The 16583-nt window shown below is 38.3% G+C and overlaps 1 protein-coding gene across 1 annotated transcript in view; it reads left to right on the top strand.

The window, feature by feature from the left end:
* The first annotated feature begins 1893 nt into the window (after window positions 1–1893).
* LOC138366774 (uncharacterized) overlaps window positions 1894–16583 on the top strand; it is a 26339-nt gene continuing 11649 nt past the window's right edge. The window contains exons 1-4 of the mRNA XM_069328056.1: window positions 1894–2013; window positions 2129–2242; window positions 2351–2407; window positions 2590–5517. Coding sequence (XP_069184157.1) covers window positions 1896–2013; window positions 2129–2242; window positions 2351–2407; window positions 2590–5517 — 3217 coding nt within the window. The 5' untranslated portion in view covers window positions 1894–1895. The remainder of the gene's footprint in view (window positions 2014–2128; window positions 2243–2350; window positions 2408–2589; window positions 5518–16583) is intronic.

The following is a 16583-nucleotide window of genomic DNA, read 5'->3' as shown; positions in this document are numbered from 1 at the left end:
ATAATGAACTAAAAAAAGTCCACTTATGGATGTCAACCAACAAACTAACACTTAACATAGAAAAGACCTACTACATCCTCACCCCACCACACAACCAATCAACCCCACCACACTACCACACACCTCACCGCACTACTACACACCCCACCACACTACCACACGTCCAAGAACACAACACACCCCACCTCACTACCACATACCCCACCACACTACCAAAACCCCACCACACTACCACACACCCCTCACACTACCACACTCACCACTACACTACCACACACCCCACCACACTACAACGCACCCCACCACGCTACCACACACCCCACCACACTTATACACACCCCCACCAAACTACCACACACCCCATCACTATACTACACAACCCCACCACAATACCACACACCCCACCATACTACCACACGACCCCACCTCACTACCACACACCCCCTGCTCACTACTACACACCCCACCACACTACCACACACCCCACCATACCACCACACACCTACCACACTACTACACAACCCCACCACACTACCACACACCCCATCTCACTACCACAAACCCCACCACACGACCACACAGCCCCACCACACTAACACACACCCCACCACATTACCACACAACCCCACCACACTGCTACACACCCCTCGACACTACCACACACCCCACAGCATTACCACAGTAGTAGGGTGTAAGACGCACAGGTCATTTTTTTTTTTGGGCGGAGGACCCCTGTGCGGTGTAAGACGCACAGGTAATTTTTTTTTTCAGGCCAGAGGACCCCTGTGTGGTGTAAGACGCACAGGTAATTTTTTTTTTCTGTGCAAAATATCGTGTCTGTAAGCCAGGGTTTTCAGGTAAATTTTGTCAGTCACAGATTTTGGAAGTAAGGATTTCTTATGATGAAAATAATTTCCGAGACTTAGAAGTTTGTTAAGGGCTTATAGGAGAAAATCAAATATCGTTTGTAGCGCTTTAGGGTTTCCAGGAGAACTCTACGGACATATTTTACATGTTTTCAACTTACAAAAATCGTCTATGTAAGCCTTAGTTATTCATGTAAATTTAGAAAGTTATCTGTGTAAGTCAGGGTTTTCAGGGGTTCGTACCTCACATCACCTCCCTCCCCCCTTACCTCGCAATCTCTCGCGTCACCTTTATTTACCTTAGGCCCAGCCAGCCAGGCGCTTCATGTAGGTCTCCTCTTATCATATCTTATCTTCTCCATAATATCTGGACCGTCCCTCCTCTCTCTCTCTCTCTCTCCTCTTCATATTATTCTCTCTCTTGCTATTTTTTCTGACATACTAATGTTTTATTCCTTTTCATTAACCAGTCAGTTATACAAATCAACCGAAGCATCTTAATGTAACCTTTAATACTGAATCTGTCTCAGAGACTAACTAAGCTGGCCCCAGCTACCTGCCCCAGGCTATCTGCCCGAGGCAATCATCACCTGATTACCTGCCCTTGTCATCTACCAGTCATTGTCAGCGTTCACCACCGTAATAATTTATATATATACATTAGGCGTTAATAAAACTTATTTATTTATTTATAATTTATTTAGTCATCTAATTCATAGTTTACACAATTTATAATAAAAGAGTTTATTCCCAGTATTCGCCAATCATTCTCGCTATTAATAAAACAGCCAAACGCTCACTCAGGGGCACACTATCGTTATTACGCTCATTCAGGGGTCCCCTCAGATCGCCAAAGTCTCAGAGGCCTACACTTTCAGTCAGCATTCAATCTTCATCCTGTTCACAAGGTTCCCCCAGTCTAGTCATATCATCATGTCAGTGTCAGTGTGTCCTCTGTGCCTGTCTCCTCTCAACAACAACGAAATCGGGCATGTGTGTCAAACACGATGTTTAACATACCTTGGTGAAATGTCCATCAACGCTCTTCAAGAATGCAGACTGTACTGTATAGGATGCAACGGGCCTACACCGCCTGGACATTTTGACGTAACCTGTACCAGCTGTGGACAACTCTATTGTGCAAATCGTAAGTACCGCTTTTTCTCGCACATTCAATAAACTTTCAAAGAAAATATATATCCGAAACACACATACATACATACATACAGACAGTCAATTTATATATATTATTTTCATTTCAGTTCATGGTTCTACTTCCTGCCCATACTGTCGTTTCTCCGTTAACCGGGAACCTCCCACCGAAGCCAGAAACGTCATTGAACCTCCACCCAAACGCCGTCGCATCATAAATAACCGTACGTTTTCACAATAATTTTCGTAATTTTAAAAGTTAATAATTGTATATTTTAACAAGTGTATAAACAAGTAATAAGTACTCATACGGAAAAATGTTTCCATTACAGGAGTTCCTATTCGTGATCAAGAGAATCTCATACTTGGTGGAATCAACATCCCAGCTCGTAAGTAATATTATTATTTATCTGTAATTCAGTTTTTTCCTCTTATTTAGACTTTTTGCTTTCCCTTTTTAATAATTCCTCTTATTTACACGATATTTTCCTATTAAGGTTTTCAAATCCTCTTATTGTTTTCAAATTTGTTTTCCTCTTAATGTTTATTCATTGCTAATATTATATTACAGAATCGCCCCTGGATTCAACCCAACCCTCTGAGTGGAGCACGCCTGTACGCAGTCAACCCCAGCTGTCCCAGGAGCTAGAAGAAGATGCACCAGACGGCAACCAGCAGGCATCCTCAGATGAAGAAGAAGACAATCAACCCCCTGTTCACGACATATCAGATGAAGAAGTCAACGCTCCAGATTCCCCAGAGGTACTTAACTTAGATAACGTTGTTCCGCGAGTGTTAGAAGTCATTAACCATTTCGAAGGTTCATTCTCGAGACATTCGTTCTCCATTCCCAGTCATTTAGACGCCGACCCCAGCTTATATATAAATAGGTATAGGGAATTTTTTATAGAATATATAGACAATCAGTTCAGACAAATACAGGAAGAATTCCCTCCCTCATTTCACATTTACCCTGATGTAAGCCTAATTTTGCAAAAACTTAATCATGCCGACGATCAATATGAAATATTAGATGAAGTATTTTCAATTAGAGGAGAAACTCAGACTGTTACACAGGAAGAGGTGGAAGTTCTTGTAAATTCATGGGTTGACGAAATGTCTGCTAAAATTGACGAATGCCTAAAAAATGTCCAATCCTCAAGTGTAGGAATTCATTCCATGTCAGGCTTTGCCATTAATTTTTCATATATTCGCCACCCTATGCACCTTGGATCTTACGTACCATATCCTGCGAAATTAAGGGGTAAAGAATCAGTATTTAATCCTGAAAGTGAAGGAGATGAGTGTTTGTTACAGTGCATTGCAGCATATAAAAACTTAGCATTGGGCAGGACTATGCATAACGTTAGACAACATTACAAAAGCCTTCGATGGTGTAGAAGATTCGTAGTATGGGCAGATGAAATCAATTTCCCCGTATCATTTGATAACCTTAAGAAAATAGAGAAGCTTAACAAAATTTCTATTTATATTTATACAGTAACTCATGAAAGTAACAGATACTATCTTAGTTTAGCTAGGAAAAGCCAGGAAAAGTATGCCGATAAAGTCCCTTTGTTGTTATTAGAAGGCAAGCATCTCTGTCTGATCAAGGATTTTGATAAATTTGTAAAGAATATTAACCATAATCGGTATAAAATTCCTGACACTCATAAATTCTGCAAAATTTGTCTTTTGCATGCTCCCTTAGATGAAATTCAGGCTCACGAAGAGTCATGCACTGTATCCCAAGTATTTTCGTTCTATAGTCAAAATGATAAAATCAGTTTTAAAAATTACGGTAGGACCTATAGCGCAACTCACACCGCCTATTACGATTTTGAATGTCTATTAGACCGTCAAAATCCTAGAGGCATGGTGGAATGTAAGCATAAAGCAATTGCTTATGCTTACATGATTTTAGACAGGGAATTCAATGTCGTAGATACGTATTCATACGTAGGCCCGGACGCTGTCAATCATTTTATTACCAAGCTAGAAGCCTCATGGAAAGCTATTCATGCTCAGCTCCCCAACTTCCCTAAGAACTTGTCTAGAGAACAGGAAAGAATGTTTCAAAGACAAAATACGTGTCAATTGTGTCATCAAACTTTCAAGGATAAGAAAGATAAACATAGACATCATAATCATGCTATTCAGGAAAATAATTACTTAGGTGCTTATTGTGCTCGTTGCAATTTACAATGTAAAAATGCTCGTAGATACTTGACCACATTTTCCCATAATGCTGCATATGATCTGGGAATTATACTTAAAGAACTGTCCAAAAATCCTCACCGCGATGTAGAAATTCTAACCAAGGAAGGATTGAAATTTATGCAAGTCATCATAGGTAAACTTAAATTCCTAGATAGCCTAGCTCTCCTTAATGGGTCATTAGGAACCTTAGCAAGCGAGCACGTTGCCGGTAAGAAACCCACCAAGTACACTGAACACATACTAAATGGCGTATCCGATGAAGCTAAGGCTCTGTTAATTAAAGGTAAACAAAGCCTATGTTATGATTATATTTCTTCCATGGACGTGTTAGACGAACCTCAGCTCCCTTCGCGAGATAAGTTTTACAATGTTTTACATGACTCTCCACTGTCTGAAGAAGATTATAACAATGCTCTTAAAATATTTAATTTAGGGAACTGTACAAACATCAAGGATTACCTCATGTTATATTTAAAAGTTGACGTGGGAATGCTAGTTGATATATTTACACTTTGGCGAACATCACTGAAAGAAATTTATGAACTAGATATTGTTTTCTATGTATCACTTCCTAGTTATGCTTGGGACGCGTTCTTATTTAAATCAAAAGTTGTACTTGACTATGTGTATGATCAGAATATATATGATTTGTTGAGAAGGAATCTTAGAGGAGGGTTCACATCTTCCATTAGACAATTTACACAGGCTGTTAACGAGCACACTACATCTAACCCTAGCTCTGATGACGATACTCACATTTTGTACCTCGACTTTAACAGCTTATATGCAGCGTGCATGGCTGAGGTACTTCCCCAGGGAGGGATTAGACAATTAACTGACCTTGAGCGGGATACCTTATTAGGGCAAGGGTTACAACATATCCCCTGTAATCAAGACAAAGGTTATTGGATTTTATGCGATACCAAACATGTATCTCCCGAGGTAGCCAGGTATACTGATGATCTGCCCCTTGTACTGTCTCATACTAATATAACTGAGGAGTTTTTGTCAGAGTACAGTAAGAAAACCCTTAATGATGAAAAACGTAAGCTCCCACCTAAAAATACTAAGTTAATTGCATCCCACTTGCCCCAAAACGACTACTTAGTGAGCCTTGATTTCCTGCAATTGCTATTAAAACTTGGACTAGAAGTTGAACGAGTAAAAACAATCTATGAATTTAAACAGGCTCCCTATTTAAAAGATTTTATTTCAACCAACATTCGAGAACGAGCCAATACCACCTGTAAAGTTAAAGGAAAAGCCTTTAAACTCATAAGTAACAGTCTGTATGGGAAATCAATGACAAATATATCTAGATATGCTAATACTCACCATCTAGTAACGACAAAACATTCATTCTTAACTCATGCAAGAAACCCTTTGTATAAACGAGCTGTCTCTTTAGGTCAAAATAGGGTTCTCTGTACAGTAATGAAAGACATCCTTAAAGTTACCACTCCTTCTTACATGGGATATCAGATCTTGCAGATAGCCAAGAGGCGTTTATACGAGTTCTGGTATAATGTAGTTAAAGCCCATTATGGGGAGAGAGCTAGACTAATTTATACGGATACAGACTCATTCATATTTACTCTGACCTGTAAAGATGCTTTCCAAGAAATGACTAAAGCTCCTCTAGTAGATTATATGGATTTCAGTAATTTTGACAAAGATCATCCCATGTATTCTGCTACTCGCAAAGGTGAACTAGGACTCCTCAAGTCAGAAGTAAAGCAGAAAATTATAACTGAATTAATTGCACTCAAGCCTAAAACTTACTCTCTCCTAACCCTTGATAATGAACATTTATGTAAATGTAAAGGGATTCCTTATCACCAACAAAAGAAAATAACACATGCATCTTTTCAGAACACATTAGAGACAAATACAACTTTTAATTTTGTATCCCGATCCATTCGTAATGTTAATGGACAGATATGCACGTGTAAAACAACTAAGCGCGGTCTGTCAGCTTTTGATGACAAGAGGTACCTCATTAGTCCCACAGAGTCATTAGCTTACGGTCACCCAGACATTCCAGAGCGTGAGGTACAGGTACAGGTAGAGGAAGAGGTTCAGGTAGAGGAAGAGGTGCAGGTAGGGGATCCAGTAATTGTAGATAATCCCCAACCAAGACGTCAATTGTTCCCCATTTTTAATCTTTGGGAAAAGCGGGATAGAGTAGCTCAGCAATTATTCCGTAACAACAACTAAGTCTGTTACTGTATTGTCTATGTATTATCGATAACTATATTCAAATGTCTATGATATTGTATTGGCTATGATTTGTTACTGTATTTGATATGAAAATGACTAAGATTTGTTACTGTATTGGATATGATTTTATTACTGTATTTGATATGAAAATGACTATGATTTAATGTCTATGATAATGTATATTCTATGATTTTATTACTGTATTTGATATGTTCAAATTGCTATTTTAAGACTGATTTATTTATTACTGTATTGGATATGTTATGACTAAGATTTTATTGGCTATGATATTTGATATTCTATGATTTTATTACTGTATTTGATATGAAAATGACTATGATTCAAATGTCTATAATAATGTATATTCTATGATTTTATTACTGTATTGGATATGTTATGACTATGATTTTATTGGCTATGATATTTGATATTCTATGATTTTATTACTGTATTGGTTATGATATGACTATGATTTTATTGGTTATGTTTAAATAAAACTCGAATGTAGATTTCGTTTAAATACTCCTTTCATTATATATTTGTAGTTAGTCTATTGAATCCTAGCAACATGGAAGGGCAGAAAAAAGTTATTACTGAATCCCAGTTGAATATATTTAGTGAACCGTCAAGAATTATTATTGCTGGATTTTCAAATGGTGGGAAGAGCTATTTATGTGCTAAAATGATAGAGAAATATCAGCAGAACTTTGCAAAAATAATTATCTGTGGAAGCGGGTATAAAGAGTTGAGAACTAATCCACTCATTAAACATAAGATATCTTTTTACTCTGAAATTGTAAACCCTTTAGATGATCGTGATCCAGAGGACACATCTCATATATTAGTTGTTTATGATGACTTGTATGTTGAATCTACAAACTCTAAAATAGTAAGTGATATATTTACTAAGGGACGGCATGAGAACATCTCTGTTATTTTTATAACCCAAAATATATTTTTCAGTGGGAAATTTTCTAGATCTATAAGTTTAAATGCTTCTCATTTTATTCTGCTTAAATCAAGAGACTTGTCCCAGATAGAAACATTAGGCAGACAAATATTCGGAAAACAAGATGCCAAGAAATTTTTAGATATATATAAGAAAGTAATTTCTCGACAGTATGGGTATTTACTTGTTGACTTGGGCGTTAAAACACCTGAATCCATAATATTTAGGGGAAATATTGTAAATGAACCCCCATATGAAATAGTGTATCAATGGTGAACATTACACAAACTCTTAATAAGATATACAATGACCCCAAGTCCATAGGTGGGTTTGGTGGCGTTTTAAAATTGTATAAGGCTGCAAAGAAAACAATCCCTGAAATAACTATAAAAGATGTGAAAGACTATTTAAAAACGTCTAATGCTTATACCTTACATCTATTAAAAAAACGTAAATTTAAACGAAGACGTATCTTAGCACCTAGACCTAAAGCTTTCTTTACCAGTGACTTGGCTGATATGACATTGTTAGCTAAGCACAACAATGATATTAAATATTTATTAGTTTGTGTTGATATATTTTCAAGGTTTGCACATGTAGTTCCACTATCCACTAAATCAGGTCAGAGTGTAAGTGAAGCCATGAAAGCTGTTCTGGATTTACCTTCATCAAAAGGTGTAAGGAAGCTTAACACTGATAAGGGCGGTGAATTCTATAATAAATATATGAAACGATTGTTAGACAGTAAAGACATTGATCTGTACAGTGTATTTTCTCAGGAAACTAAAGCCAGCATTGCAGAGAGATTTATAAGAACATTGAAAACTAAGATATATAAATATTTAACGGCTTATAACACCTTAACCTATATAAATGTTTTACCTGATATGGTTAAAACGTATAATAGAACACCACATAGAGGATTAAAGGGGAAAATACCTATTGATGTACATGCTTTATCTTCGCCTCAGGATGTGACTAGGCAATTTAAGCTCATGTATAAAGGAGAGCAGCAGACTAAGCCACGCATCAGTAATCATCTGTCTGTAGGAGATACAGTACGGCTTGCCTTATCTAATCGTATTTCAAAGTTCAAAAGAGGTTTTCATCAACAGAACACTAAGGAAATATTTACAATTGCTCAAATTGATACTAAACAACCCGTGCCTTTATATTATCTAAAGGACTTAAATAATAGACTTATAGAAGGCGGATTTTATAGAGAGGAGTTGACTCCCACCTACTTGTCAGATACATTTGAAATTGAGAGAATTATAAGTAAACGTAAAGTTGGTAATACTACTTTATATAAAGTTAGATACGTCGGTTACGACAGTTCATTTGATCAGTGGGTGAATTCAGATGACGTGAAGAAACTATGAAGAAGCAGCCCTTAGTTAGCAAGTATCGTGGATTTATTGAACTATTAGCTAGATTAGGTTATAATTCTAGGAAAAAGTTAATTAAGACTCTTAAAAAGGACCATATACTTTGCTTATCAGAAATATTTAATAATTTCTTTAAAAATAAAATTGAAGTTGGGAAGCCTATTTTAAAGAGACTTTCTAAATATAGAGCTCTACTCCATACATTAGCCTGTAAGAAGAAGGCTATTTCACTCAAGAAAGACATATTAACAAGTAAAAGAGGAGGTAATTTATTGGGCATTTTACTTCCCATAGCTATAAATTTCATTTCAAGGCTATTTAATAAGGAATAATGAAAGAATTCTATATTGTACCACGAAAAGCTATTGATCAACAGAAGCCTACGGCAGTAAGTGTTGAGAAGCCTACGATGACAGTGAGAACAAATCCTGTTATACAACACTTGATAGACTTAAGATTAAAGCTTAAGGATTATGATTTTGCTGTCTCCTTGTTAAATTATTTTAATACAACTGGACTTGTAAAGTGGGATGAGGAAGGGAACATTACATCGCCAGTTACTGGGATCAATATTGTTGATGACGTTATAGGCAGGATGTGCACTCCGAAATTGTTATTCCCAGAAGATAAACTGCCAATTGCAAAGTTGTTCTACTCTTTGACCTCTACACCTAAGAATTTATTTAGAAATGTAGATGCGAAAAATCAAGTGTTTTCTCCTCCAAGTTTGAAGAGGAATATCAAGGCTGGAGATGAAGGAGAGTCTACCTGGATATCATATTAAGGTGAGTTTCTGTTTATTTTTATCATTTACTATTAGTCTACAGGATGGATAGTTACGTTATATATGCAGCGAGTAACTCTGATACTGATGTATTTAAAAACAATGCTCCCAATGCTTTTGAAAATAGATTACATAATCAGCTGCCTTTAGACCCGAATAAAGCTTATGAGGTGTGCCTGAAGAATATATTCCTGCCTCCATCTTATTTCGCTGTTAGGAGGAATGACCCGGAAAGTTTTATTTCAGTTCAACTTCTAGTGTCTAATAAAAATTTATCTGATTTGAGTACGGTGAATACATCTTTCACTTTAAAGTCGGATATTTTAGCCAGTGATAATTGCATAGAGCTAACGACTATTTTAAATAGAGAAATTTCTACTATATTTTCAAAAGGTTCACTGAGTTTTATAGGACCCGTACTTAATTATAATTTCCCAGATCACGGGGACGTTTATATGAAATATGATTCGAGTATTAACCGAATTAAGTTTAATGCAGCATTTAGTGAGAAGTTGTTAAAATTATTTATTACAAAAGATGGAAAATAAGTTGTTCGAATTTCTTTATCTTTCGGTCGAAATATATGTAAAGTTATTGGAGCTGAAGTAGGTAAAGCCTATGATATTTTTATTATGAATAAGCTACCTAATAATAGGTTATTTGTACAAGATACTTGCTATTATCATCCTAGGCCAGGAGGCCGTATAGATTTCTTGTGTGTATATTGTGATAAGGTGCATCCCACCATGTTTGGTAATCAGATTGTAAATATCTTGGATGTTGTTTCGTTTCAAAGTAATGTAACACACAGGAAATTATATAAACCTTTAAATACGACTAATATTGATGGCATCAGTATTAGATTAACAGATCAAGATGGGGAGCCTGTATATTTTGAAAAGGATGGATGTACGATTGCAGTATTACATATTAGACCCGTTGATATATAATGGCATGAGTAGAGGGAGTTTATCATTCTCTCTTGGCCTGTTTAAACATGAGGGTCGGGTTTGTACCGCTGTCTGTTGACGAGGTAGGGCGATTTATCGCTCCTCGAGGGAAGAGAGGTGGAGCACTGGGCGATATTACTGTTTTTGATAGAAGACATTTAAGAGGAGGTGGAATATTAAGTTTCTTAACTGGTTTAGCTCGTAGAGCAACTCCTTTCCTATTAAAAACTATTATGCCAGCTGCATTGACAATGGGACAGAATGTTTTGCAGGATATAAATGCAGGCCAAGGTACTTTGAAAGATTCAATTAGAAAACGCGGTATGGAAACATTGAAAAGTATAGGTCCTAAATTGTTAGCAGGTGGCCGAATAACGAAAAGACCTGCCTATATAAAGAAAATGGATAGATATAAAGACGTGTTTTCATAAAACAGTACTAGTTGTATGCTAGACGCAGACATGATGAGTGTAAATGCTCCTAGTGCAGCATTGCAAGTTCCGTTAGAAAATTATACAGCTGCTATAAGCGATGGCTTTCCTAAAGTTAATCCGCATAGAATGGTTGAAAGTACGATATTTTCAAGACAGACGCAGGATATTTTACCTGTGAATTCAAGTATTAACAATAAATTTAAAGACTCTTATATTGAATTTCGTATCCCAGGAGTTAAGGGACAATTTATTGATCTTTCGAGCTTGACGCTAGAACTGATGGTTGAATTAACGGGACCTGACGGAATTACGGCTTTAGCGGATATTAAAAATGCATCAATAGTCAATGGTTTGTCCCAGACAATGTTTAAAGCTGTAACTGTTTATTTAAATGAGCAAGTGGTGGAAACTAATTCACTATTTTCATATTTATCATATGTAAAGCTAATGACGACGCTTTCTGAATGTAAAGCTGAAAGATTTAAAGAACTGACGTATTTCTATAATGATGTTTTTCCTGAAAAATATGATGTAGATTATTTTAAGAATGCCTCAGAAGACCTTAAATCTAGATTTGTAAAGTTAAAAACTGAGGGAGTAAATTGTTGTTTTAAACTGCTATTGGACATTACAACTTTGAGCGAATATCTTTTGGATGGAATTGATATTCGTTTGAGATTAGAACTTAACAGTGATCCGTGGGTTATAAACAGTATTGAATCTGGATATAAGTTTAACATAAAACTAGCTAGAATGTGGATTGATCGGATAACTCCATTTGCATCTGGATTGGAGGCTATTAATAGAGCTCTGGCTGAACAAAATACGCCAGTTACATATACGTTTGATAAGACACTCCACAAGACGTTCATTCTTGGTAATGGGCAGCAGAGATTAAGTATTGACCAGCCATGGGGGAGCATTATCCCAGATAAATTATTTATTATGATGATGGATATGGAAGCAATATCAGGAGCGTATACACTTAATCCACTTTATTTCGATCACTGCGATTTATCTAATGTATATATTACACGTGATGGGACAAACTTATTTAATATAACTTGCAAGTTCCCGAATAAATGTTCGAAACTATATTACGAGACTCAAAATACTGTAGGCTTTAATGCTTGCAATACCTTGACATATAATTCATTTATAAAAGGAAGAACGTTACTGGCATTTAGACTAACGCCTGAGGAATTGAGAGATACCCTTCCTATAGAGGCTTCGGGCAACCTGAGAATTACATTAGAATTTGCTGTTCCAGCGAAATCAAATAAAGTTATTATTTTATTCGGAATTACAACGGGAGTATTGAGAATTTATTCCGATAGGCGAGTTGTGTGTGATACAAGAGCATGAACTGCAAACAAATTAATACGGCATTGAACGATATGAAAGGTAGTAAAGCTAAATATATTGGATGCTATTTAGCCACGGATATATATAGAATAATGAAGCAAATACGGGATAAACCGATTATGTTTATAATAAATACCTTAGGCAGAGACTCTAAGGAAGTAATGGGTCACTGGATTGCTGTATATAAATCTAAACGGAAAATAGTTATACTCGATTCATATGGAATAAATGTGTATTCGCCATACATTTTGGAGTTTTTAAATTATTATAAAGACTGTGATGTATACACGTTTACAGAGAGACTTCAGAGTTTAAATACATACGTATGCGGGCTATATGCGATGTTTTTCTGTTACCATCTTTCAAACAAGGATCTAAAAACTGCAATAAAGCTATTTGAAACTAGTTTTACTTATGGAGAATATATGCAGAATGATAGGAACGTAATGAGGCTATCTTATGCTTTATTTAAAAATATGCCGAGCTGCTATGAAACGCTGTGTTATGATAAGAGCGATATTTGTTGGAAAATGTGCTTGGAGACGAATGGCTGAATGAGGCTATAACAAATTATATAACGGAAAATGGTGAGTACATTTGTTTCGAGGTTTTATGTGTCTGATAAATATTGTACATGTGTAAACGCTATCTGAAACTGTTATTCTTTATTTACAGAGATGAAGAGTGAATAGGACGGATATTATACAAGCGGAATGAGGAGCGAGCTTCTTAGAACTTCGGGCTAAATGAGTCGTTTATTATAAATTGTGTAAACTATGAATTAGATGACTAAATAAATTATAAATAAATAAATAAGTTTTATTAACGCCTAATGTATATATATAAATTATTACGGTGGAGAACGCTGACAATGACTGGTAGATGACAAGGGCAGGTAATCAGGTGATGATTGCCTCGGGCAGATAGCCTGGGGCAGGTAGCTGGGGCCAGCTTAGATAGTCTCTGAGACAGTTTCAGTATTAAAGGTTACATTGAGATGCTTCGGTTGATTTGTATAAAACTGACTGGTTAATGAAAAAGGAATAAAATATTAGTATGTCAGAAAATAGGAAGAGGGAATAATATGAAGAGGAGAGAGAGAGAGAGAGGAGGGACGGTCCAGATATTATGGAGAAGAAGGAGAGAGGGAGAGAGAGGAGGGACGGTCCAGATATTATGGAGAAGATAAGATATGATAAGTATGATAAGAGGAGACCTACACGAAGCGTCTGGCTGGCCGGGCGTAAGGTAAATAAAGGTGATGCGAGAGATTGCGAGGTAAGGGGGGAGGGAGGGGGGTGTGATGTACGAGCCCCTGAAAACCCTGACGTACACAGATAACTTTCTAAATTTACATGAATAACTAAGGCTTACATAGACGATTTTTGTAAGTTGAAAACATGTAAAATATGTCCGTAGAGTTCTCCTGGAAACCCTAAAGCGCTACAGACGATATTTGAATTTCTCCATAAGCCCTTAACAAACTTCTATGTCTCGGAAATTATTTTCATCATAAGAAATCCTTACTTCTAAAATCTGTGACTCCCCAAATTTACCTGAAAACCCTGGCTTACAGACACGATATTTTGCACAGAAAAAAAAAAATTACCTGTGCGTCTTACACCACACAGGGGTCCTCTGGCCTGAAAAAAAAAAATTACCTGTGCGTCTTACACCGCACAGGGGTCCTCCGCCCAAAAAAAAAAATGACCTGTGCGTCTTACACCCTACTACTTACCACACACCCCAGAACACTACACACACCCCACCACACTACCACACACCCCACCATACTACACCACAACACTGCCACACATCCACACCACACTATAACACACCCCACCACACTACAACACACCACACTGCACTACCACACACCCCACCACAATAATACACACTCCCACCACACTACCACATACCCCTTCACACTACCACACACCCCACCACACTAACAAGCCTGAATGGTCCTCAGGCATACATGCAACTGAAAACTCACACCCCAGAAGTGACTCGAAATCATACTGCCATGAGCATATTGTAACTGGCCTTCAGGGCACCTAATCCACTCGACCATCACGACCAGACAAAAGCTGATGGTACCCGATGCTATTTGCCCATCAGCCCGCCGGCACTCTGAAAGTAGTCTTGGGCATAGTAATTTATCAAATCACCTCTTTCTTTGGGGCACACGTGAGGAACACAAATGCGAACAAGCTTGAATGATCCCCAGGCATACATGCACCTGAAAACTCACACCCCAGAAGTGACTCGAACCCATACTACCAGGAGCACATTGCAACTGGTGTACGGGGCACCTAATCCACTCGACCATCACGACCGTACAAAAGCTAATGGTAGCCGAGTCTATTTGCCTATCAGCCCGCCGGCACTCTGATGGTAGTCTTAGGCTTAGCATTTCATCAAATCACCTCATTCTTTGGGGCACACGTGAGGAACACAAATGTGAACACCCCTGAATGGTCCCCAGGCATACATGCAAGTGAAAACTCACACCCCAGAAGTGACTTGAATGCATACTGCCAGGAGCACATTGCAACTGGTGTACAGGGCACCTAATCCACTCAACCATCACGATCAGACAAAAGCTGATGGTAGCTGATGCTATTTGCCCATCAGCCCACCGGCATTCTGATGGTAGTCTTGGGCATAGTGTTTTATCAAATCACCTCATTCTTTGGGGGCACACATGAGGAACACAAATGCGAACATGCCTGAATGGTCCTCAGGCATACATGCAACTGAAAATTCACACCCCAGAAGTGACTCGAACCCATACTGCCATGAGCACATTGTAACTGGCGTACAGGGCACCCAATCCACTCGACCATCACGACCAGACAAAAGCTGATGGTAGCCGATGCTATTTGCCCATCAGCCCGCCGGCACCCGGATAGTAATCTTGGGCATAGTATTTTATCAAATCACCTCTTTCTTTGGGGCACACGTGAGGAACACAAATGCGAACAAGCCTGAATGGTCCCCAGGCATATATGCAACTGTAAACTCACCCCCAGAAGTGACTCGAACCCATACTGCCAGGAGTACATTGCAACTGGTGTACAGGGCACCTCCCAGCACACACAAATCATATAGAAAACTTCTGTCTATCTCTTCTCATAGGTGTAGGAATGACTTGCATTGAGAATGGTGCAGGAGAGCCTTTGAGAAACTTTTAATCCAAAAATCCAAACACAAAGGTTTTATAATAAATGGTTTTTCTACGACTATTTTGTTCCTAATGTATTACAAATAGTTTTTACATGTTTAAATATAAAATTTATGGTGTTTTTTTGTAAAATTCATTAATAAATTGTGAATGATATTTAATGGCTGAATGAAACCTTCAAAATACATTTAGTTATTCTATGATCAGAAAAAAGTAGTTGTCCAAATGTTCTAAAAATCGCTCTTTTTAACACAATTTGACTCCTTATGCATTCCACTAAACACTAATATCATGTTTAAATATATAATTTATGTATTTTTCCCTAATATAATTTATATAAATTATATAAGTTGCTGGAAAGTGGTGTGAAAGAATCTGAAAACGTTTTGTTGTCTTAAATATTGGAGGAAAGCAAGGAGAAAGGAGGAGGAGGGCTAGGAGAAAGGAGGAACTAGGAGGAGGAGGGTGGAGAGGAAGGAGGAGGAGGGCTAGGAGGAAGGAGGATGGTGAGGAGGAAGGAGGAGGGCGAGGAGCATGGAGAAGAAGAGCGAGGAGGAAGGAGGAATAGGAGGGCGAGGAGGAAGGAGGAGGAGGAGGGCGAGGAGGAAGGAGGAGGAGGAGGAGGGCGAGGAAGAAGGAGGAGGGTGAGGAGGAAGGAGGGCGAGGAGGAAGGAGGAGGAGGAGGGCAAGAAGGACGGAGGATGAGGGCGAGGAGGAAGGAGGAGGAGGAGGGCAAGAAGGAAGGAGGATGAGGGCGAGGAGGAAGGAGGAGGAGGAAGGCGAGGAGTAAGGAACAGAACGAGGAGGAAAGAGAAGGAGTAGGGCTAGGAGGAAGGAGGAAGAGGGGGAGGGGGAAGGAGGAGGTGCAAGGAGGAGGACCTCGGGGAGGGGGGAACTAAGTGACGGAGGAGAAGAGGAGGGGGGAGAATAGCAGGGGTAGAAATAGTAGAGGTAAACGGGAGAGGGTGAAGAGGAGGAGTGAGGGAAGGGGGATGAGAAGGAAGGGGAAGGGGAGGGGGTGAGGGTAGAGGGAAGAAGTAAGAGAACGGGGCAGTAAGGAGGGGAGGG

The sequence above is a fragment of the Procambarus clarkii genome, chromosome 2 (assembly GCF_040958095.1).
Source record: "Procambarus clarkii isolate CNS0578487 chromosome 2, FALCON_Pclarkii_2.0, whole genome shotgun sequence".
Lineage (NCBI taxonomy): Eukaryota > Metazoa > Arthropoda > Malacostraca > Decapoda > Cambaridae > Procambarus > Procambarus clarkii.
This window is presented reverse-complemented; position numbering and strand designations above follow the sequence as displayed.